Source organism: Calidris pugnax, unplaced genomic scaffold (assembly GCF_001431845.1).
Source record: "Calidris pugnax isolate Ruff unplaced genomic scaffold, ASM143184v1 scaffold38, whole genome shotgun sequence".
Classification (NCBI taxonomy): Eukaryota; Metazoa; Chordata; class Aves; order Charadriiformes; family Scolopacidae; genus Calidris; species Calidris pugnax.
In genome coordinates, this window is record NW_015090995.1 from 19580585 (window position 1) to 19604329 (window position 23745).

At 51.4% G+C, this 23745-nt stretch overlaps 1 protein-coding gene across 1 annotated transcript in view; it reads left to right on the plus strand.

The window, feature by feature from the left end:
- The window catches only part of ARHGEF6 (Rac/Cdc42 guanine nucleotide exchange factor 6), a 64219-nt gene extending 44462 nt beyond the window's left edge, over nt 1-19757 (plus strand). Inside the window, exons 11-22 of the mRNA XM_014955256.1 lie at nt 4545-4604; nt 6941-7087; nt 8510-8596; nt 9597-9675; nt 10448-10581; nt 11448-11573; nt 14300-14320; nt 15128-15221; nt 16264-16353; nt 17152-17251; nt 18110-18164; nt 19436-19757. Coding sequence (XP_014810742.1) covers nt 4545-4604; nt 6941-7087; nt 8510-8596; nt 9597-9675; nt 10448-10581; nt 11448-11573; nt 14300-14320; nt 15128-15221; nt 16264-16353; nt 17152-17251; nt 18110-18164; nt 19436-19576 — 1134 coding nt within the window. The 3' untranslated portion in view covers nt 19577-19757. The remainder of the gene's footprint in view (nt 1-4544; nt 4605-6940; nt 7088-8509; nt 8597-9596; nt 9676-10447; nt 10582-11447; nt 11574-14299; nt 14321-15127; nt 15222-16263; nt 16354-17151; nt 17252-18109; nt 18165-19435) is intronic.
- Nucleotides 19758-23745: the final 3988 nt, after the last annotated feature.

Genomic DNA, 23745 nt, shown 5'->3' on the forward strand with positions numbered 1-23745 from the left:
TGGATATTAGGAAAAATTTTTTCACTGAAAGGGTTCTCAGCCATTGGAATGGGCTGCCCAGGGAGGTGGTTGAGGCCCCATCCCTGGAGGTGTTCAAAAGACGGGTTGATGTAGTGCTGGGAGGTATGGTTTAGTGATGATGCTCCTTGTTTGTTGTGTGGGTGTCTATTTTTGTCAGTGAGGTTGACGGTTGGACAAGATGATCTTTAAGGTCCCTTCCAACCTAGAAGATTCTGTGATTCTGTGCCGTAGCTGTGGGGTGCAGATCAGGAGGCTTAACGCTGTGGCTGGTGTGTTGATGTCCATAGGCTCCCCGAGAACCAGCAGCGCGTGGGAGGCTGCTTCATGAACCTGATGCCCCAGTTCCGCTCCCTCTACCTGACCTACTGCGCCAACCACCCGTCCGCGGTCAACGTCCTCACACAGCACAGGTGAGCCACGGAGGAGGAGATCCAGACTGGAAGCCCTCCTTCAAAAAGTTACTTTTATTATTAATACTCAGCTTGGCGCGGTTTTTGAGCTGTATTTTGACAATGAGGCAAGAGGGGATGACGTGGGATCCTGCTGCTGGGAAAGCCGGTGGGGCTTTGGGTTCTTCAACTTTTAGCCTCAACTCCAGCATGGAGACAACTCATGCTGCTTGTCTTCAGAGTGGTCCCACAGGTCCTCTCTCACAGGACTCTCTTACTTGGGGTAAAACACGTCATTTCAGCCCTAGCAGTAGCGTCTGCTGTGATTGTAACTTGCTAAAGGACCCAGATGCTGTTTTGGACCCGTTGCTGAAGTGCTCGCAGGTGGGAGAAGGATCCCCTGTGGCACTAGGGTGTGGGGCACGTCACTGCAAAAGGAGGGTGGTCATCAAGTCACCTGGAATTACCCAGTTTAACAACGGAGCTGCTGTTCAACCAGATGGTTGATTTGCAGGGTCGTTGGTAGATCATGGTAATAACGTCTTCCTTCAGCATGTCCCACTTGAGGAGACACGTGAATTTACATAATGTCATGCTGAAGAGCCTGCCAAGCCCAAAGGCTATGACTGTGTCATCCCTAACGCAGCTTAGCTGTCCCCCCTGCAGCGATGGGAAAGCAGGACCCCGTCCAAACTGGTTAAGTCTTCCCTTTCCATAATGGGAACTCACAGTATTTTTACTTACCTGCTGAAATTCAGCTTGAATTCAGCCTGAGGAAAAGCCTGGCTCCTGGAAATGACTCATTCATGTGGTTCCTCGCGCTGACCCCTTTTCTTAACTCAAAGAACCAGCTTTGGCAAACGTGCTGACGGGCACAAGCCATGTAGGAGCTCACAACGGTGTCGTGGCTCTCAGCAGGGTCCCTGGGGGCATCCTCCAGCCCAGCACCAGCCTCTTACAGCCCCCGCTGTGTCCACCAGACACCTGGCCCTGTGCCCCCTCCCTGCAACAGGGGACCCACGTACCCCAAGGGCTGCACACCCCAATGATGCCCACCACCCCGCAGCACCTTCCCCTGCATCCTCGGGGAGCCCGGGTCTTGCTCAGCTGGAGGCTGGCAGCTCCCTGCCTCTTGGCTTTGCAGTTGGGGGGGTGTTTGAGGGTGGTGGGGGGTGGAAGCTGGGCTGCCTTTACAAAGGCACTGCTCAGAGCAGAGCAGAGCCACCAGGAGAGCGTGGGAGGCAGTAAAACACAGCCCTCGGCGGTGGCGAGCCCTCCTCCTCCTTCTTCTTCTTCTTCTTCTTCTTGTTGTCTCTATTTATAGTGATGAGCTGGAGAAGTTCATGGAGAGCCAGGGTGCGGCCAACCCCGGCATCCTCATCTTAACCACCAGCCTCAGCAAACCCTTCCTGAGGCTGGACAAATACGTGACGCTGCTGCAGGAGCTGGAGCGGCACATGGAGGTAGGTGGGACGTGGGACGGTTGGGCAGGCTCTGAGCTATGTCCCCCCACTCCCCCCAAAAGCTGCAAGAGGAACCTCTGCCCCTCCGTGTTGTCTCTATTTATAGTGATGAGCTGGAGAAGTTCATGGAGAGCCAGGGTGCGGCCAACCCCGGCATCCTCATCTTAACCACCAGCCTCAGCAAACCCTTCCTGAGGCTGGACAAATACGTGACGCTGCTGCAGGAGCTGGAGCGGCACATGGAGGTAGGTGGGACGTGGGATGGCTGGGCAGGCTCTGAGCTGCGTCCCCCCACTCCCCCCCAAAGCTGCAAGAGGAACCTCTGCCCCTCCGTGTTTGAGCACCGCGTTGCTAAGAGCACTTACCCCCCCTCCAAGGGGGTGTCCCCACCTCCGTGGGACCTTATGGACCTTGAAGATTGAGAGTGGGAAAGCGGTAGAGCCTGGGGGATGCTGTGGGAAGGCATTGCCTCTTCTTCACCCCAGCCCTTCCTCCAAGACGGGCCGTTTCCAGCACAAGTTTAAGGCAGGGTTGAGGGCCAGGCTACAGCTGGTACTCATTTGCAGAGCGGGTAATAAATCAGTGGTTTTAGTAGCATTTAGTGAGATTCCTCTTCCCCGGCAGCTCACAGGCACATCCCCACCCGAGGCTTGTGCTCCCGGGGGGAGGCAGGGATGGAGCTGGCAGCCGGCGCAGACACGGGGGTGGAGGAGCCGGTGCCCCGGAGCAGGGAGAGCAGCCAAGGGGGGGATGGAGGCTTCCTCAGCATAGGACATTTCTCCAACCCCCCCTCCTCCCCAGGAGGACTCTGAAGATCTCTGCTGCTGGAGCTCCGCTGCTCGCCTGCTGGTGGGACTCCAACCGCAGGGATGCAAACCTCAGGGGTGGTTACAAGGGGGTGAAGAAAACAAAAGTAACACCCTATTTTGAACCGGGTTTTGCTCTCCCGCTTCCAGTATTAATTACCAGTTAATTACTCAGCCCGCTTAGCCGTGATCATCCCAATCCACCTCCCAGCCAGGGGATTAAAACCTCTGCCGTGCCCATCCGGGGACAGCGCAGGTCTGGCCGCAGGATGCTGTTGCGGGGGGTGGGTGCTGGGCTTGGGGACACGCATGTCCCCCCCTTTCTCCGAGCCCAGCGTGGGGGCTTTGTGGTGTGAATCAGTAGGGCTGTGGTTTCAGGCTGCGATGATGCCGTGGGAAGAGCACGGGCTGTTTGCAGTGGAGATGCAGGCAATGCAGCTGTCTGCAGTGCGGGTGGATAGCACCGCGCGCCCTGCACGGATGGAGATGGGACAGCTCTGCCCAGGCCAGCCCTCCTCCCAAATTCAGGTGTCATCGACCCCAGGCAGCCTCTGGCCCACCTCCAGTACCGTGTCCAGTTTTGGGCTCCTTCCCGCAAAAAAAAGACATTGAGGGGCTGGAGCGGGGCCAGAGAAGGGCAATGGAGCTGGTGAGGGGTCTGGAGCACAAGTCTTGTGAGGAGAGGCTGAGGGAGCTGGGGGTGTTCAGCCTGGAGAACAGGAGGATGAGGGGAGACCTTCTCGCTCTCTCCAACTCCCTGAAAGGAGGGGGAAGCCAGGGGGTCTCTTCTCCCAAGTCACAGGCGATGGGACAAGAGGAAACGGCCTCAAGTTGCGCCAGGGGAGGTTCAGGCTGGATATTAGGAACAATTTTGACACTGAAAGGGTTATCAAGCCTTGGAATAGGCTGCCCAGGGAAGTGGTTGAGGCACCATCCCTGGAGATATTCAAAAGACGAGTTGACATGGTGCTCGGGAATATGGTTTAGTGTTGGTGGTTGTTTGCTTTGGGTTTATTGTTTTTTTTTTTCAGAGTTAGGTTGATGGTTGGACTAAATGATCTTAAAGGTCTCTTCCAACCTAGGCGATTCTGTGATTCTGTGACTGCTCCATCACAAGACATCTTAGGATTTGCTTGGCTTGAGGTCTGGACAGTGAAGGTCTTGTGATGGTCTCCTGGTGAAGGTCTCCTAGGCCTTAGATGCCCAGGAGAAGGTGCTGGGAGAGTACCTTCTCCTTAAACCCTCCCTTAAACCCAGAGGTGAAGCTCCCGTTGAAGCTGGTGGAAATGACACCCTCCATAGGGCAATGGCTGGAATACCTCGCGTGCCAAGGGAAGTTTCCTTCCTGAAGGTGAAACCAGAAATCCACCCCGTGCCTCTGCCCATTTTGATCGATTTTCTTTGCAAGCTGAGTTTATTGGAAGCAAAATCATAGAATCATAGAATCATCCATGTTGGAAGGGACCCTTGGGATCATCGAGTTCAACCATCTACCCTACTCTACAAAGTCCTCCCCTACACCATACCCCCCAACACCACATCTAAACAGCTCTTAAACACAGCCAGGGATGGTGACTCAACCACCTCCCTGGGCAGCCTATTCCAATGCCTGACCACTCTTTCAGTGAAAAATTCTTTCCTAATGTTCAGTCTAAACCTACCCTGTTGGAGCTTGATCCATCTGCTCTTTCTGTAGCCACTTTAACACAATGGGTGTAAACGAATGGTATAGCTGCTTTAAACCATGTCACCTTGCACTGGGTGGTGGGGAAGGTCCCTGGGGGGCTTTGTTTCCCCCTCCCCACCCCCTGGGTGCCGTGGGTGCTGCTGCTGGTCCCTGAGGGATTTTTCTCTCCCTTCACTAGGAGGCGCATGCGGATCACGAAGATGTTTTGAAAGCCATCACATCCTTCAAGTCCCTGGTGGTAGGTGGCGATTCTTAAAATAGAGCGCTCCATTTCAGGGCTTGCGTTTCGCCAAGAGTGAGTCAAGCCTGACATTTGTCTCCTCATTAGAAAAAGAAAAAAAAAAAAAGAAGGTCTTTTGGAATGGAAAAGATGGGTTATAAAGAATCGTAATTTCAAGTTTCGAGCCTAGAGCTGCCCCTCCGGCTGCGTGTTTCAGCAATTTTCACTGGCTCCGTGGTGCCAGCAGCAGGGACGGAGTGTCTTTGACTTCCTCCTCCGTGGCAGAAAGCCACGTGTGGGTGGTGGTGGTGGTGGGGTCCCTTTCATCTCCTTTTGCCTCCCTACCCTCATCGTTTGCTACCTGAAACTAGACGGCCCCTTGCTCATGGAGATGAGGCGCGAAAGGTTGCCACGGGTGTGTGACTCAAGAAGGCCCCCTCTGAGCCTGTTGAGTGACTCTTGGTTTGGTTGGGGTTTGTTCCGCGGGCACCAGGGAGGCTTTGACCCTACGGTGGAGAATTTGTGGCTCCAGGTACCACGGCCATCGGTGGGGAGCAGAGCAAGGGGCAGCAAAGGGATGAATCGGAGATAACCAACCTATTTCTCTGAGCTGTGTTGCCTACACCCCTCAAAGTCCCTCTGCACCGAGATGAAAAAGAAGGGGGGAAAACCATCCACCTGCCCAAAGGTTTTAGCTGGCAAAGCTTTTTTTTTCGGTGATTAAAAAAGCTGTAGTCTCTCTGGCTTTGTAGCCACTGAATACCTTTCACTGCAACCACTCCAGATGTGGTCCAACTTCCTTCCTTAACACGGCAGACGCGAGTTTTTGGTGCTTAGCAGTGCAGATAAAAGATGGGGAGGAGAAAGTTCATAGAAAACAGGAAAGGGCGATAATGTTACATTTACTTAGAAACTCGGCTCCCTTTCCATTTATTCTAGTAGATAAGGGGGGAATAATTCAGTTAAATTACCTGGTGCCGTTAATCTTTAGGAATGCTCGTAAGCGATGGACGGTTTTTTCCTTGAAATGTGTACTTGGGTGCTGAGTAATTTAATGTAATTATGATGCAACTGAGGAGGTTCAGTGGGGATTTGAGGTTAGATGGGCAGAGATGCCCCTTGAGACAGATGCCTGGGTCCAGGGTGGGACCAGGGAGCTGCCATGATTTGCCGTGGTGCCTCTGCACAGACTTGGGGTGGATCGTTGTGGATTTTGTATGGATTTGCATCCTGGGAAGGCTGGGTTCGGACTCTCAGGGAGCCATCAAAGCACACAACGGTGGCAAAACCACAGGAAGCCCCCGCAGTTTGGTTCAAACGTGTGTGTTTGCAGCCTAGGCCCAACGCAGCCTCTCTCTTTGAAGATCTGGATAGTCAAAGAGTTTGCACAAAGCTGTAGCTGGAAAGGAGGAAAATCTCTGCCAGAAACAGGGACTTGGAAAAAAAAAAGAGCAACTGGTGAAAACTGAGCCCGGGCTTGACTTTGCGGCAGTTTTCCCCATTGGCAGAGGGATCAGTTAAAACGAGTTTTGTGAGGTTTTTCAGGGCTGCCTCCATGCAGTCGGTGGTGTCCTCCCCTTGCTGAAAGCTGCTGAGGGACTGGTGGCTCCATGGAGCTCCACTGATCCCCATCTGCTGGGCATCAGCGCAGCTTTGTAGTTACGGCACCTTCAAAAGCTTCTTTTTTTGTGCTGCTCCACTGCAGGGCTGAAATACTGCCCCATGTCCTGCTTTTGGATTTGGGGCTTTTGCTTAGAAAACATCCACCCCTCCGATTCGCGGGGGGCTGTGCGTGGCTGCAAGTGTATAACTCTCTCTGCTCTTTGGCCAAAACGGGCATGCTCCACTGCAGGGCTGAAATACTGCCCCATGTCCTGCTTTTGGATTTGGGGCTTTTGCTTAGAAAACATCCACCCCTCCGATTCGCGGGGGGCTGTGCGTGGCTGCAAGTGTATAACTCTCTCTGCTCTTTGGCCAAAACGGGCAAAATCTGCCTGAGCAGCAGCAAAATGAGAGACATTTAACTCTACGGCTGTCTGGGTTTGGAAAATGTGAGCCTGTGCTCTCAGAGGTAGGACAGGTTTGGAAAGAAAAGCTTGCTCAGTGCCGTTCGCGATTTCTTTGACGTTTTAATGAATTCATTACTTCATAAATCGCTAGGGTGTGATTTTATATTTTTTCTTTCGACGGGCTTTGTGTAATAGAGCCGAAGCAGGCTTTCCTGATCCCTTGAGGTGACCAGCCCTGAGCCCACCTGGCTTGTGGGAGCATTGCTGGTGAAACCCGTCTTCGTTGGGCTGGTTTGGGTTTGCCCCTGCCCTTCGGCTAACGAAGTGCCCCGCTGTGATTCCCAGTCGCAATGCCAAGAGCTGAGGAAGAGGAAGCAACTCGAGCTGCAGATCCTTTCCGAGTCCATCCAGCGCTGGGAAGGAGAGGACATAAAAACGATGGGAAACATCATCTACATGTCCCAGGTTATGGTACAGTGTGGGGGAAGTGAGGTGAGTGCCCATGGTCCTTTCTCCTGGCTGAAGACGTGGTGTCTAAATGTGTGGTCCTTCTCCTGGCTGAAGACGTGGTGTCTAAATGCCCCCTTGCTCATGGGGTCAGTGATGGAAGGTGGCAGCTCCAGACCTGCAAAGTCCTGACAAATGGGATCTACTGGAAAGATGGGGAGGGAGTTTGTAAAAAGGCATTTAGTGATAGGATGAGGGGGAACGGTTTTAACAGAAGGTGGCAGCTCCAGACCTGCGAAGTCCCAACAAATGGGGCCTACTGGAAAGATGGGGAGGGAGTTTGTAAAAAGGCATTTAGTGATAGGATGAGGGGGAACGGTTTTAACCTGAAAGAGGGGAGATTGAGATGAGATCTGGGGAAGAAATTCTTTGCTGTGAGGGTGGTGAGAGCCTGGCCCAGGTTGCCCAGAGAAGCTGTGGCTGCCCCATCCCTGGAGGGGTTCAAGGCCAGGTTGGATGGGGCTTGGAGCAACCTGGTCTGGTGGGAGGTGTCCCTGCCCAGGGCAAGGAGTGGGATTGGAGGTCCCTTCCAACCCAAACCATTCTATATAATGATGCTGATAAATAGTTTTACCTGGAGAAGAGCTGTGCAATGGGACTGGGCACGTCTTTGGAGTCAGGCATCCCCCCCCGGGCTTAGCTTCAGGCCTTTGGTGACACACTTTTCAAGCTACAGAAGCATCTCGGTGTTGTGTGGCACATTAATTTCCCTCTTTTCCCCCTGTGACTTACTCTGAGAAATGAGAGTGAGTTGAAGGTGTGCATTAGCGTAACCATCCTGCCACGTCCTGTGGTGGTGGTGGCTGCTGGGACCTCCCACTCCAGAGCTGACTGCACTTCGGAAATAACTGGATGGATTCCTGTGCTACTGGTCCTAAAGCATCGCACCAGTGCTCGCCACAGACCTCCACCTTCAGTGGTGTTAAAGCCATGTTTGGTGTTGGCTGTGCCTGTTACCACTGGATTTGGGGGGTTGGAATGCAATCATCTTTAAGGTCCCTTCCAATCCAAACCATTCTATGATTCTGTGATAATTCCTGTGGCAGCTTTTCTGGGGGAAGGGAAGAGCTGTAAAACAAAGCCCTGTAGAGTCTTGTCCCCAAGTTTTGTTTGGGAACTGCTGGGGAACACTAGGTCTTAATCTTCTGAGGCGCTCAAATGTTTGGAAGGGGGCGTCAGCAATATCATCAGGATTAGCAGGATGCAGGCAAATTGCATGCAGGAAAAGCTAGTATGGAAATCAGCTGCTGTAAATAAATAAATTTAAAAAAAACCCCACAGAATAATTGATTTGGGGGGTGGTCTCCAGGAGGCTGCAACTCCAGCTGAAACAGGTTCAGTTTGCTGGGGGAGAGTGCTGGAGGTGCATTGGCAAAGTGGACTCACCTAAATTTTTCATCCCCGCAGGAGAAAGAAGAGCGATATTTCTTGTTGTTTTCAAACGTTTTGCTGATGCTGTCTGCAAGCCCACGGATGAGTGGGTTCATCTATCAGGTATGCACGCTTAATTTGAAGCTGCGAGGCGTTAGGTGTGAAAAAGGAAATGAGATAGCTCTTATCGAATTCAGAGCCTCTGCTTCCTTAAACCTCTCTGTTGTGATGCAAATGCCCCAGGCTGGGACCAGGGCTTGGTTTCCCCATGCCTGCCAGGACACTTAGTGCCTTTGTCCTGCCGACTGGTTAAACAGCCTTGAGTTAGCCTGAAAGTGGTGAAATTGGAAAAAAATCCCCAACCCTCCGAGCGTGTTGTCCTACACGTTGTCCTCAAGAACGTTGTGTGTGTCTGTAAGGTGTCCTGACCCAGCTCTAGGGTTTGCCCCACATCACCATCCTGCTGGCCCTCAGGGCTGGGCCACCTCTGGAAAATGCTTCACTACTATAAAGCCCACTGTAAAGAGCCCCGAATTTCCACTCCACGAGGCACCCCAAAGCACTACATTCCTTGGGGTTTGCTGTTGGAAGGGCTGTGATCAGGCTGGTTAGGAGCTTGGCTTTTCTCCATCAATACCCTCCAGGAAAAGGACGTGCTTCTGTTGATGGGTCATTTGTCCTACGCAAGGGTGATGAGGGACCAAGGGTGATGGAGGACCCGAAAGATTTGGGAAGGATTTGGCTGGGTTTTTTTTTTTTTAGATTTAGGGTGGGCAGGCAGCTCGGCATGCAAAACAGAGGGACAGGGAAGGCGGTGGGAGAAACCAGGGGAAGTTCATCCTCCTGGCTTGGTTGTAAAAAGGGTTTGCACCTGGTGACAGGAAAGGGTGGCAGATGAGCCGGGGGTGACTCAGTCGTCATGGGAGCCTCTTCTCCGGGGTTTGACCTAGTTGCGTAGGGAAATCTAGATCCATACATTAAAGGAGACTCTTCCTGCAGTCTGAAGCCTTCACAAATTAGCTTTTAATGACAGTTCCCGAAGAGAAAGGGATCAGCAGGAACAAACAGAACAACGCCTGCTGGGAAGCATGTGCAGACACTGACTCCTCCTCAATTTTCCTAGGGAAAGCTGCCTTTGACGGGGATGACGCTGACGAAGCTGGAAGATGCCGAAGGGAACGAGCACATGTTTGAAATCGCAGGTCAGTGTGGCCACTGCCTGGGGGCATCCTCCCAGTCCAAACAGCAGCTCCCACTGGAGATACTGGTCCTCCTCCTCCTCCCTCCACCCACTGCTCCACGCTCTTCTTCTTGCTCTCGTACCACGTGTGGTTGGAGTTGCTGAGCATCTCCCTCTGGGTTGATGCAACCTCCTCAGGTGCCCTTGAGCTCTGTCTCTGGGCTGCTTTTGGGGACCATAGTGTTTGACAAGGGACAAATGTCCTGCCAGGGCGGGTTGTGGCCCTGGTAGCACTGCTCTGTGCCGTGCATGTCCCGTCTGCATCTGGGGTCCATCCTGTGGAGCTGTGAGCGCCTCGTTTATTGACAGATTAATGGCTCTAGTCACTAAGTAGCTTTCCTAATGTTCCACCCAATTTTCCCCTTTGATTTATCTCGTTACTCGTAGTTATACACAGCTGTCATGCTGCAGTGCAGCTGTTTGCAGTGGTGGTATTTGGTGTCAGGGTCCTGTTAATCACAGAGATGTTGCGTTTCCTTCCTTTTAATGCTAAATAACTCTTCACACATTCATCTTGCCAGTTCTCTGGGCTTCTCTAAGCTGCTCCCACACTGGCTGGCACAGGAGCAGGATGGGCAGCCACACAAAATCAGATCTTTGCCCTGCCCTTTTTGCAACCGCTGGGTTTTTCAGCTTGAGGAGCCACTTGTTGCTGTGCTGAGTTGAGCTCACCTTGCGCTTCCTCTGGGCTCTCTGCTGCTTGCTGATGGTGGTTATTTACCCCTCTGCCCCAGGGAACATGACAGAGCGGATCACCGTGTCCTGCAGCAGCAGCCAGGACCTGCAGGAGTGGCTGGAGCACTTGCAGAGGTTGACCAAAGGGACGTGCAACACCGTACCCAAGACGCAGTCCTGGGGCGCTCATTCGGTAAATCCCTGCTCTCCCCAGCCCCTCTGCTGCCTGGGGTTCCTCCAGACTGCCCCATCTCTCTGTTTTGGCCATGCACCTTGATACCGAGGTATTGGGGACAGCTGTATCAGACACATCCTGCAGTTTTGCCTGTAACCTTCTCATGGAATCACAGAATGGTTTGGGTTGGAAGGGACCTTAAAGATCATCCAGTCCCACCCCCTGCCCTGGGCAGGGACACCTCCCACCAGACCAGGTTGCTCCAAGCCCCATCCAGCCTGGCCTTGAACCCCTCCAGGGATGGGGCAGCCACAGCTTCTCTGGGCAACCTGGGCCAGGCTCTCACCACCCTCACAGCAAAGAATTTCTTCCCCAGATCTCATCTCAATCTCCCCTCTTCCCATTTAAAACCGTTCCCCCTTGTCCTGTCACTGCACTCCCTGACAAAGAGTCCCTCCCCAGCTCTCCTGGAGCTCCCTTCAGATATTGGAAGGCTGCTCTAAGGTCTCCCTGGAGCCTTCTTCAGGCTGAACCCCCCAGCTCTCTCAGCCTGTCCTCACAGCAGAGGGGCTCCATCCCTCTGAGCATCTTCGTGTCCCTCCGCTGGACCCGTTCCAACAGGTCCATGTCGTTCCTGTGTTGAGGCCTCCAGAGCTGGACACAGAGCTCCAGGTGGGGTCTCATGAGTGCAGAGCAGAGGGGTAGAATCACCTCCCGTGATGATCATTATCATGCTTGTACCATTTTACATGTATCCTGCCCTATTTTTGCTGCAACGTAGATGTCTCCAAGGAGTTGACAGCGAACCCTTGTCCGTCCCCCTCTGCTTGGCTGCATTGTTTGGTAGCTCACGCTCTCCGTTTGCTTCTCATCTGTTTTCTTAGACATTTAGCTCAGCCGGACAGATCCGTGGCCCTCTGGAACCCCCCAAAATCCTCAAGCCCTGGAGCTTGAGCTGCCTCCGTCCTGCTCCTCCGCTCAGACCGTCGGCAGCGCTGAGTTACAAAGAGGTAATCATCCCGCTTGCCCCCAGAGGACTGGGATCTCATGGCAATCCTTAGTGCTTGTGTCCGGGTTTCTTACCTCCTAACGAGGGCACAGAAGCTTAGGTTTAATGGGGATGTGGAGAGAAATGACTCTGTGGAGTTTTGCCCCGGTCCAGCGATGGATCCTTGTGGCACGGCTGGCAGAGGAAGAAGGAGCACGTGTGTTTGGAGGCTCATCCCCATCCCACATGTTTGCTCTCAGCTGCTGGATGTCACACAGCCTTGTGTGCCCCATCAAGTGCTCTCCTTCTGCAGTGCAGTGGAGGAGCTCCCTCTTCTCCTCCTCCTCCTCCTCCTCCTGCCTTGGTGGGAGCCGTGGGTGGGAGCAGGGAGAGATGCTCCAGCTCCAGCATTGCCCAGGCTGCAGGAGCTGCACCGAGAGGAAGAGGAAAAAAGCCTGAGGGTGTTTTTGATGTTTCCCCTGTCTTCCACCCTGTGTTTTGGTGGCTGGAGCAGGGCTCCCTGCAGCAGCCGTGGGGCTGGACCCTCCTCCGCTGCCCCCCCAGCCCCGAGTGTTTCACACCCCCGAGCCCTCAGCCCGAGGGATGGCTTCCCCCGCAGAAACCCCAAGCCTGGGAGGTAGGAGGCGGCGTGGGGGAAACCCAAAATTCAGCCCAGCTCCGATTTCTCACCCCCTGGCTGTAACTGCGGTGCTCTCCTTCCCTACCTCGCGGTAAACTTTTGGGATTACTCACCAGTAACTGGGGTAACGTTCCTCTTACTGAATGAGCACTCCCGTTCTGAGTCAGCCACCTTTCTTGGTACAGCAGCCCCGGGAACGTCACTGCCCGGGCTCCCAGTGGGGATGGGGACAGGGAGGGAGGCTTTGGACCCCCCCACACACCAAAAACCCTCCCAGCACTCAGGGATGGAGATCCCAGCAACCCAGCTGTGGGTCCGCCGCTCCGGGTAGAGAATTGGGGTAGCCCCACAGCATTTTGTTACACTTATTTCTTAAAAATAGGTTTTTAAGGAAATTAAGTTGCTCAAGAGCCACCCAGGCAGGCTGGAAACGACCCTTAATCTTTGCATGGTTCCCATCCCTAACGTCGACTAAACCCTTTCTTGCTTGCATGGCGAATTAAAATCCAGGAAGGGGCTTGAATTAATTAGAGGACAATTTTTTTTTCTGCGTGAAAGTGCAAGGCTGATTATTTATTTAGAAGGCAGCCCAAACCCACAGATGGAGTGATATCATTAATACCACAGTCCTTTGCAGTTTCTGGGTTGTCCCCTGCCGCGTGTGGCAGGAGTTAAACTTTCTGCGTCGAAACCAGGCGAGAGGGTTTTTTTTGCCACAGAGGCCGAGCAGGCGGGGAGCTTTGGGGACCAACGATGTGGTTTGCATGGGATCAGGTTGTGCTGGTCACCTTGGTGGAAACCCAAAGGTCCACCAGAGCAGGAGCAGAGCTGGGCTGGACCCAATCGGTCCAGGCTGAGCCTGGGGGCAGCTCCCCCTCTTGAGGAGGGACTCCTGGACACCAGCCCTGTGATGACAAATGTGAAATAAATCCCAAGCAGCTCTGTGTCTGCCCCGTCCCTCCCTCCGGGGTGCTCAGCTGCTAAGCAGAACTCCTATTTCACTGTATTTTTATTTTGGTGGGTTTTTTTTAATTTAAAGTAGGGCACAAAATTAACTCCGCCAGCGGCTCGGTGCAAGTCACCTTCCTCTAATGAAGACATAATGAAGGAATACAACTTTCAAAGGTTATTGGCAGGGAGTGGGGGAGTTTGATTAAAAGATTAGAGGATTTCAGACATCCAGTGTTACTCTAATCAGCTTCTGGTAGTGTAGGACGGGATGGCAGAGTCTTGTGCATTTCCTCGTACCTAGCTGTGCTCAGGAAACCCCACGACCTGCTTGCGTACCGCACAGCACTCTTGTTATTTCCATTGAAATTGGGTCATTTTTCCTCTTCTGTTTCCAGTAATCATTTGAAATGACAGAGCAGGTGCTGTGGGTAAAGCGCTGTGTCCAGGTTCAGGTTAGCGGAGTGAAAAAGATTTACGGATGACTACTATTTTTTATATATATATTTTTTTTTTTAAGTAGCCTGCTTCATATTAGGAAATAGGTTTATACCATTGGGATTTGGAATTTGCTGCCTGGAATTTGCTGCAGGAGAGCCATGCAGCTCCCTGTGCCTAGCATCCCAGGGATGGGACGGCTCCACGGGCTGCGCCGGTGGAGTTGGGAGATGCTGCTGCCTCCCATGAATGTGGCGGGTCCCCCCAGAGAGGGTCCCCTTGGAGAAGCTGAGGTTCTGGGGGACTCTCAGCAGGGTGGGCAGAGCATCCCAGAGCCAGGTTGGAGAGCACAGGACTGGTGGTGCTGAGCACAGGACCAGAGCTCGAGCTGCTCCCTGGCTGCAGCATTGGCTGGCACCGAGGGGTGCTGCCTTTTTTAGCACCCTTCTCTTAGGCAACCATCATCCTACCACTAACCAAGGAGGCATGTTCTCTCTTCTCATGTGCTCAGAGTGTATTAATGCCCACTTACCATGTAGTTTTTTGGGGTTTTTGCATGGCACTGTGCTCCTTTGCATGCCGAAGCCGGGTCAGAGGGTGTGCCGCATTAATCGCAAGACTAACACGTACGTGTGTTTTAGAATTGTGGATTGAATGGACTCAGTCAATAAAATCATCAGTCTCTCACACTCATCTTCTCTTTCTTTGCATATTCATTGTAGAGGATGTCTTATATCTTGAAGGTAAGGGTAGATACATCTCTTTGGCTTATTGTGGCAAAGAATGCTTGTCCCCGTTCACGCTTCTCGTGCTTGCATGATCCTAATTTTGCCTGGCTGTATCAGTAGTTATCATGAGAGTCAGCAGCAACTGGCAAATATATTTTGAGATAAATCTCAAGAAGAATTTAGTATTATGGTACATAAACTTCCTGGCATACCTCTTCTCCTGCTTAAAATCCGTATTGCACGTAACCTACTAATACACTAATTCTCTCCAAATCAGCAAGGCTTGTGAAGGAGGTAAAAGCTTGTCTTTCTCACCTGCGGAGTCATAGCAAACACTAACTTTGTGTGTATTTGTTTGTTCTCTGTGTTTGTACGTGGGGGATTTGTACTCTCCAACGAATCATTTGGAAACAATGTCATTCGCCAACTGGTTTATATTAGAAATCAAATCGAGTCAGGGAAACAAACAACATTGCAGGGTTCTCTGACAAAGGCCCCAGAGCTGGTAACCAGGCTAAAAGTGCTGTGAAAGTGTTTGAATTCTTTGGCTAAAGGATCTGAGCCCAGGGTTGAATTTGCTGAAGGAGCTTGTCCTGTCCCAGACCTGGAGGTGCAATTCCCAGTGCTGTTCCAGGGAGCAAGGGGCCACAAACTAGCGCATGGGAAAGGCAAAAAGCATCATTTCCCCCCAACTTTGTCATTGTCTGCTTTGTAGTTCTCTAATGTGTTGTGCATAACATGGATAGCTGCATTCAGCTGCGCTGCTCCGCTCTTTGAGCTGCCTTTGGTTCTGGTTAAACACAAGAGTCTGTTTCTCTGTAGGATTCCAGCAAAAGTCCAAAAACGATGAAGAAGTTTCTTCCAAAAAGGAAAACTGAGAGGAAACCATCTGATGAAGAATTTGTTATTCGGAAGAGTAAGTGTTGGGTTTTTCTCCTCTTTCTGGAGGTTTCGGTGTACTCGGTGATCTCCACGGGACTTTGAGAGCAGCCTTTCGTGGGGCGCAGGATGCGACAGGATGCTCGTGTTGTGAGCAAGCCTGTGTGCTGCCGAGCATGGGAGGCTTCTGGATCCTCAGCCTCTGTCAGATCCCCTCCCAGGTACAACTGCCAGGCATCCTACCAACCCCGTGATCCTCTGGTTGGGGGTGGTGGGCTTCTTCTGGCTACGAAGGCAAGGAGCTACTTCCAAGTAGTGAAAAAGCTGCATCAAAACTGCACGTCAGTGGTCATCGAAGTATGTCTGAGAGCTGGGACAAACCCTTAGCTGGCCATGCCAGCAGCTCCTGGAACAGTTTCCATGAAGGACCAGGGAACAAAAAAGGACCTCATCCCTGCAGGGGTGTTCACCCGCAAAGAAGGATGTCCTGACAGCTCTCTGAAGTCCCCTGGGGACACACCTTGGGGTTATACATGAGAGGCCATGGTCACCCAGCGGTGAGCTGCTACAGTGTACAGCCTGAGGAGCAGTTGTCTCCCTTGAGAAGACAGTGCTTAGGGCTGGAAATGAAGACTTCACGTTTCCAGGTCCTTCTCTGATGTGGCTATACCAGACCCTTCCTAGCAGGGCTGCTCTGCCTACTCATCTCCTGGCCATCCCTGCACCCAAAGTCAGGCACCACCCCCTGAGCTTTGCTGAGACAGCAGCTAGAAGTCCAGTTTCATATTTGTTTCATTGTGGTGCTTAATGTCATGGGATGTTGCAAAGGCCAGAAAATATAAAGGACCTCAAAAAGGAATTAGGCAAAGTCCCACAGACAGTGTCAGTCAAGGAAACAGTTGTGGTGCTTAGTGTCACGGGATGTTGCAAAGGCCAGAAAACATAGAAGACCTCAAGCAGAGTCCCACAGACAGTGTCAGTCAAGGAAACAACATGCTCTTCTCTTTGGGGACCCGGGAGCAAGATGATGCCCAAGCACTTTGGGTTTTGTGATAGCTGTTGCCTGACATGTTTTACAGGTACTGCTGCGCTGGAAGAAGATGCTCAGATCCTGAAGGTGATCGAGGCATACTGTACCGGGGCAGGCTTCCAGCAAGCTCTCAGCTCAGGTGGGCACACAACCAGATTCAATTTAGTTCTTAAGACTCTGCCTGCAAAGCTGATAACCCCTCTGGGAAAAAAAAAAAAACCCAACCCAGATGGTTGCATCATACAGCAACGAGACTCATGCTAGGAAACTGTGCGGTGTTCAATCTTCAAGATAAGGGAGCTTCATCTGCCTAGTGGTTTACTTGCCATTGTTTTTCTTCTAAACACAGAGAATGAGGCAGGTAGGAGGGCAGATGAGACACAGCTATTTCACCAGCACTTGATTGGGATTAAGCAAACCTAGTCAGTGCCTGTGGCTGTCAGCCCTGAAAACCTGATGGTAATCTCAGGTTGCATATAGCTTTAGAAAGGAAGCCTGAATATTATCTCTCAATCAGCTGCGTGTTTAAGAACAAGCTGCTTCATAAGAACCTATCTAACATCTTCAACTCTGGAAATATAACTATTTATCATTGCTGGCGAGATGTCAAATTAAATCACTGAACTATCAAATAATGGTAGGTTGAAAAAAAAGAGAGGCCGTCTTTCCTCTGAGAGCTCCTGACCCTAATCAAATGATTTCATTTATAAGTCGTGATGTGGCTTTAGATGCAATGAGGGCTCTTGAGAACTTTCCATTTGTTGCTTTAGCTCCAGGATAGCAGTAAGTCTAAGCCCATATTTACCCGTGGTGGCTGCTCGAGCCCCCACACCCTCAGGCTCTCTGGGGGAGGGCACGAGGGCTGCAGCCTCCCCAGCAGTGTGGGCACCCCAGAAACTCTCCCTTCTCCTTCCTGATGAGGGACTCTCATTCTCAGGCTCCCGCAAAGACTCCATCCCCCAAGTCCTTCTTCCCGAGGAAGAGAAAATCATCGTGGAGGAAACGCGCAGCAACGGCCAGACCGTGACGGAGGAGAAGTAAGCCCCTGCTGCTCTCCTGCTTGCTTTCTTGGAAAGACTTTAAAAACTCACACCTCCTTCTCCTTCTGCATCTCTGCAGAGGAGCGAGGCTGTTGTCACCGACTGGTGCCTCTGTCCTGGTGAGAGCCACCAGGCTATTTCTGTGGCTGATTTGTCCCTTATGGAGGACAGAGCTGCCTTCCCGGCTGCTCTGACGTGGCCACAGCCCCCTGGGAGTCCCTGTGCCGGGTCCTGAGGGTCCCAGAGCTAATCCAGATGTAGCTAAGGGGGTCAGGGGGGGACAGAACCAAACAAGTGGCTTTTTTCTTTTTAACTACTGCCACACCAGGCTGCTGCCAGCCCTGGGGAGACCCTCCAGCAGCCGGGTGATGCCGTCTGAGAGTGCTCCCAGCCTGTTGTGTGGCTCCAGCAGCTGGGTGACTGCCCCGACCTGCTCCTTTCCTAACCCAGACAGGACATTCCTTTCATGCTTGTTTTTTTTTTTTTTCTGGCAGCAGAACCTCAAGGAATGGAGGCCGTTCTATAAAAGGCATTTCCAGATTGAAAGTCATTGTTATTTATTGCAGTAGCATAAACAAGGAAGCCAAAGCCACAGATCTTTGTTGATAAGTTAAAGACAGCAGAACAAAGTATTTTTCTTGAGTTTTGAGAAGAGAGACCTGAATTTTGGACCAGTGGCCTGTAAATCTGGGGGTATTTCCAGAGTCCCCTCCCGGGCAGCAGCCACAGCTGTGACCTGATGTTGGCAAAGGAGAAGCTGGAAGCTCCTTCCCCATCAGCGCCTCGCTCACCAAAGCTCCTGTGCTGTTGCTGTTTTGCTGCCCTCCAACTCTTTTTATCTCTTTCTTTTTGCAGGAGCCTCGTTGACACGGTTTATGCACTGAAAGATGAAGTCAAAGAACTGAAGCAGGTAATTGGGAGTGGGATTGTTTGTGCTGGCTGCGCCGGGTTGTTGTCTGGGACTGGTGGGTGCCCAGGAAAAGTCTTGCGGATGTTGGTGCAATCCTGCAGCTCCCTGAATCCATGTTAGGTTTCTTCTGGGTCGGCTCACCTCCAGCTCAGCCCTTTGAGCACCAGGGCCAGCAGGAGGGAAGGAGTAGTTGGTCTTGTTATGGTTTGAGAAAACCCATAACAATCTATTGTCGTTTAGACAATTATTCTATCACCCGATAACCCCTCCCCTCCCGGAAAGGGGAATTGGGGAACACAAGGAAACACAAGGGTTGAAATATAAATAGATTTAATAGACTAAAACTAAATAGTTAACAACAATACTAAAGAACCAGTATTAATCCTGATACTGATAAAAGATACAGGAATTATACTCAGCCAGTTCTATCAGCAGGAAGCTGTGCACTCCCAGCAGGGACAGCAAATGGCGGACACTGCCAGCGCAATGGCTTCAGGAGGAAGGGAAGGCCTCAGGGGTCCGGCACCGGGGCAAGGAGTTGTCTGGACCCACCACCATGAAGGGAGAGCCCTCTACGCAGCAAATTTTTCTAATTTATATTGAATGTGACGTTCATGGTATGAAATAATCCTGTTGGCCAGCCTGGGTCAAATGCCCAGGCCTTGCTCCTCCTTGTCCCTGCACCTGGCAAGGCTCAAAAACACTAAGACCTTGAATCCCACAGAGCCTGGCTGGCTATAAAGTAAATATTTTCACAAATTCAGACACTAGAGTCTTCTAGAAGTGCAATTTTCCCCAGCATTAGAAGAAAAGTTAGTCCTGTGTCTCTCAACCCAGGACAGGTCTTTGTGCTAACGTGAAACTTTCCCCCTACTCTAAAAGCTCTTTCAACTCGACGTTTCGTTTTATAGGGGTCTGGTGGATACCAGTTCCTGTAGGCTCAGAGGAAATCCGTCCTGTTCCCTCCAGCCCTGAGCCTGGAGGTGGGAGAGACCACCCCAGGGGAACAGAGCCCTCCAGCCCAGGCTAAAATTAGGTTTCCAGGAGGATGCTTCTGCCTGCTCAAAGTCCCTGGGGCTTTTGTGCAGGTCTGTAAAGTAGTAAGGGTCTGCTTGGGCAGCTTGGACCACAAGTAACCCGTGTTGTTCGTCCTCACAAGCCAGCACTGACCCATCAAATGTCCATGGGATGCCATCCCCAGGCAGCCAGGCGTGTGGAAGTACCTCATTGCATAAAGCTGCATCTTTATTCCTTTATTTTTCCCCTCGCAGGAGAACAAAAGGATGAAACAGTGTTTGGAGGAAGAGCTGAAATCCAGGAAGGACTTGGAGAAGCTGGTCCGAAGGCTGCTGAAGCAGACGGACGAGTGTGGCAGGGAGGACACGGGGCGCAAGTCGTCCCTGATCGCCTGAATTCGGGGAGAAGCTGCTGGCAGTGGTGTGTGACCTCAGGTGTTTTTTGGGAAGCGGAACTGGATCCTTTTGCCTCTTCTTGCTCCTTATTTTGTTGGGTTTGGGAATTTTGTTACCAAAAAAAGAAAAAAAAAAGTCATAGAGAAAAAAAAAAAAATATAGTTTTTCTTCCATCCAGAAATTTGCCTCTTCTTGCTCCTTATTTTGTTGGGTTTGGGAATTTTGTTACCAAAAAAAGAAAAAAAAAAGTCATAGAGAAAAAAAAAAAATATATAGTTTTTCTTCCATCCAGTAAGGAAATAAAGCAGAAACAATCCATCACAACTAAACCAGTAAGCAAGCGGTCCATGATTCACAATTCATCTGCAGCAACTAATACCTCATCGTACCTGCTACTGGGAGCAAAATACAAACTCTGCTAATGATTGCTGCTCACAGAGCGTTTGGCAGCAGTTTCCTAGAGGAAGCTTAAGCACTTTTTAATGCTTTCATTCTTTTCAAAAGCACCGGTACCTATTTATTGAATGAAAACATTATCGAGGTGGCATTGAGCAGAAACCAAAAAGCACCATGCTCCTCTTTTCAGATAATCACAACTGGGGAAGCTTTTCCTGTCCACCTTGTTTTTCCCCGTTAGTTGACTGTAGCGAACTAGAGCCCAGCAATACTGTGGTTCCCGTGTGTGGCCTTGATTAAAATGTGCAATTAACACGAAGACGTTTGAACTCCTTGGGGAAGTCAGATCTGGAGCCCCTGTCAGAGCGCGTGGGAAGGTGTGTCGCACCGTTACTGCCTCCTGACAGCCCGTGATTAGCACAACAGGTAATTGCTCTTCTGCAACCCTTTTCTTACGCATGACCTGTTAACTCTTCCCCCTGCCCCAGCTTTGTTTTCCACATTGAGTGTCCGGGTATCCTATGAATTTAGAAGTTTTGGGTATCCTATGAGTTTAGAAGTTTCGCCGCGCTTCCCCTTGCAAGGACAACACGCTTTTCTCTGGATGAGATGTAAACGCTGCTTGATGACAAAACACGAGCCCCAGGTGTGCTGGTTCCCTGCTCCCTTCTGGCTCTCCATCCCTCCTTCCCAAAGCCTGGGAAGGGAGCCAGTGGCCACTTCACCCCCCCAACCCCCCCTCCATCGCCCCAAAGGGGCTTTCGGCTAGGAAAAAGGAACTGTCTCTTGGAATAGGAAAGATATTTATGCTTATTCTTCAACAAGAGCTAGAACACTCCTGGGGCAAGGATGTGCAATGCCCTTCCAGAGCCCTGCACAGCTCCTCGGACACAGCACACAGGCAACATGCATATGTATCGGTTATTTTCATCTTATTGGGTGTTATTCCCTATTTTAGAACTGATGTTTTCCTTCCTTTCCTTAGCAGCATTATAACAGTAACCTTCTGTTAACCATAAGTCTTTATGTATATCAGAGGGCAGCGTGGTCCCGGGGTGTGCGCACACACCGCAGCTCATCACAGTTGATCATGAAGGACAGAACAGAGGCAATAATTACAACTCCCTCCTTGCAATTAAAATTTAGATGGAACTTCAGCAAACGGTGTTTGGGGAGAGCTGGACTCCAAAAAACATCGCAAGGTGTGTAAAAAGAAAAACCCTCTTTATATTTAAATCTCAGCTGTTTCTAGGATAAAACAGAGGTCTTTTTTGCCCGGGCTGCATTTGCTGTCCCTGGAGCATCCCAGCTGGACGGTGGCTCCCTGCATCCCTGCCCAGGCACTCAGATGAGCGGTTTGCTCGGGTCGTCAAGCCCTCCTCTGCTGGTTAATTATTTTCCAGGCTTACGACCTTGGCTGCAGACTGAGCTGTGGTCCTGGGATGCGGTGCCCAGACACCCTGGCTCTCTCTGCTCCCGCTGCCAGCCCCGGGGTGGGCTGGGGACCAGGGTGCAGCCAGGGCAAGGAAGCAAACCCAGGGCTATTTACACTCCGAGGAGAGGGTAGGAATGTTTCCTCGCTGCCCATCCCACCCCCCACTCCCCTCCCCAGTTTAGTTGAAACCCCGTGCTGTGTACATATGCATGTCTGTAAGATGCAACGTGATGGAGGGCACACTGGGACTTTTTGGATCAAGCGTTTGTCAAGAGCTAGAGAAGCCAAAAAAGACAAGAAAATAAAATTAAAAGGAAAAGAAGCCATGCCGGATGGACAGCAATGTTTCCATATTTACTTTGTTTACAGTGCTTTGTAAATAGGTTCCAGTGAGTCTGTCTTTAGATGGCTGTTGTGTCAGCTGCCTTCCAGTTTATCTTTGTCATGTAGGTTTATTTACTGTTACTACTTATGCAAGTTCAACTTTTCTAACATGTTTTTATTTTGAACAGTTTTTTAATTGACATTTTCAACAAATAAAGAAGGATAAAAATTGCTTCTGAGCTCTCGGCGCCGCTTCCTTTGTTTCTTCCATGAAACCAAAGCCAGTGCTTGCTGTGGGCAATCCCTCATTTGTTCAAAATCCTCGTGGCTGCATCATCCCCCCCTCCCATTTACTGGGCACTGGCGGGGATACTGGTGCGAATGGTGATGCTGGCCCCTGGGCTGTTGCTCCCACCATCACCTTCACCCTGCAGCGGGGAAGGGCGCCTGGTCCCATCTAGAGGAGATGCATTTCCATCCCTCAGGCCCCGCTTGTGAAGGAGGATGCTTCATGGAGAACTTGCTGCGCCGGCGGCTTGCTGTAGATAAGTGACTTCCTGCCTGTTTTTTATTTTTATTTTTTTTTTTTTTAAGTTAAGCATGTGTTTTTTTTCTCCTGGAGATTAGGTGTGGTGACAGGATTTCCTTTGGTCTACCACTTGGACAAGACCTCTCCTGCACGCTGGTATTTTTAACTCTTTGGTAGCGACACGCCGCACTCAACCCGCAGCCAGAGCGGGCGGACCAAGGGCAGGAGTGCTGGATCCTGCTCTCCCTCCCCAAACCCAGCAGCTGAAGCAGGAAAAAGCCCAAGTTAAAAGGGAACACCGTCCTTTGGCACATCACAGAAAAACGCTGGAGGCTGCAAAGGGTCCTGCTTGAGCCCTGGTGGCACTTTGGGGAATTATTGCAGAGGCACAGCAGGGCCACATCCAGACCTGAGCACCCCAGAGCCCACACCAGGCAGAAAAGCAAGGAGGAGGCATCCCCCAGGATCATTTTGGAGGGAGCATCTCCGCTCCCAGGTCCCCAGATCCAGCCCAGAGACCCTCCATCCTGTTCTCCTGCTGAATACAGGGTCCCTTTGACCCCTTCTCTTCCACCAACTCCCAAACAGCCCCTTGCATGACCCAGCTCCAACAAAGGCAGAGCCAACATCCTCCAAGCAATGGGGTTTGGCTCCAAATGGCCATTGCTGTGATAAAAACAGAAAAAAATAATCCCAATGAGATTTTAATCTGTGCAGCCCAGACCACAGCCATGGCTGGGGATGCCCTGGAGGGCCTCATTCTTGGTGGTCTGCTCCCACTGACCCAGTGCCTGACTGGGAAGGGATATAAAATCCCCAAAAAGGACCACAAAGTAGTGCACAGAGACACTGAGACAGGCTTGTCACCCAAGTGGCCACTGTGCAGAGCCATGTAAAACGTGGACAGCCACCCTCCAGCTCCTGCTGCCTGGAAGCCCTGAGCTCAGCGGCATCAGCTGGAGAGACCCCACTTTGAAAGTGGCATCCCAACAACCCAACCAACCCAAAGTCTGATTTCTTATACAAAACTAAAAAAAAAAATTACATTTCCCAGTGAGCTCAGTGTGTCTTGAGCTGTGCAAGCACCTCTCCCAGCAGATGACCACGCTGCTGCTTCCTCCTGCTGCAACTCATCCAGGACTTCCCCATGTTGGTGTGCCCCATGTACTCATCACCCTCTCATCCCCTTCTCCGTTCTTTACTCAGAAAGAAGAATGAGAATCGGTTCAGAAACCCTAAAATCCACAGCCCAAGGAGTGACAGAGAGGCCCCGCATCACGGGAACAATCAATCTATTGATGACCTTCAAACTTTCCACGGGGAGAGGAAACCTGCAACTGCTGCGACAGCGGGCAGGGGCCGGGGAGGAGAACAAAGCTGCTCGGGAGAAGGCCACAGCTGGATGGTGGCAGTCACATCTCCTCCCCTCCCACACGCTGCCTCACATCTCAATCCCACGGGCTATTTTTGGCAAGTGAAGAAACA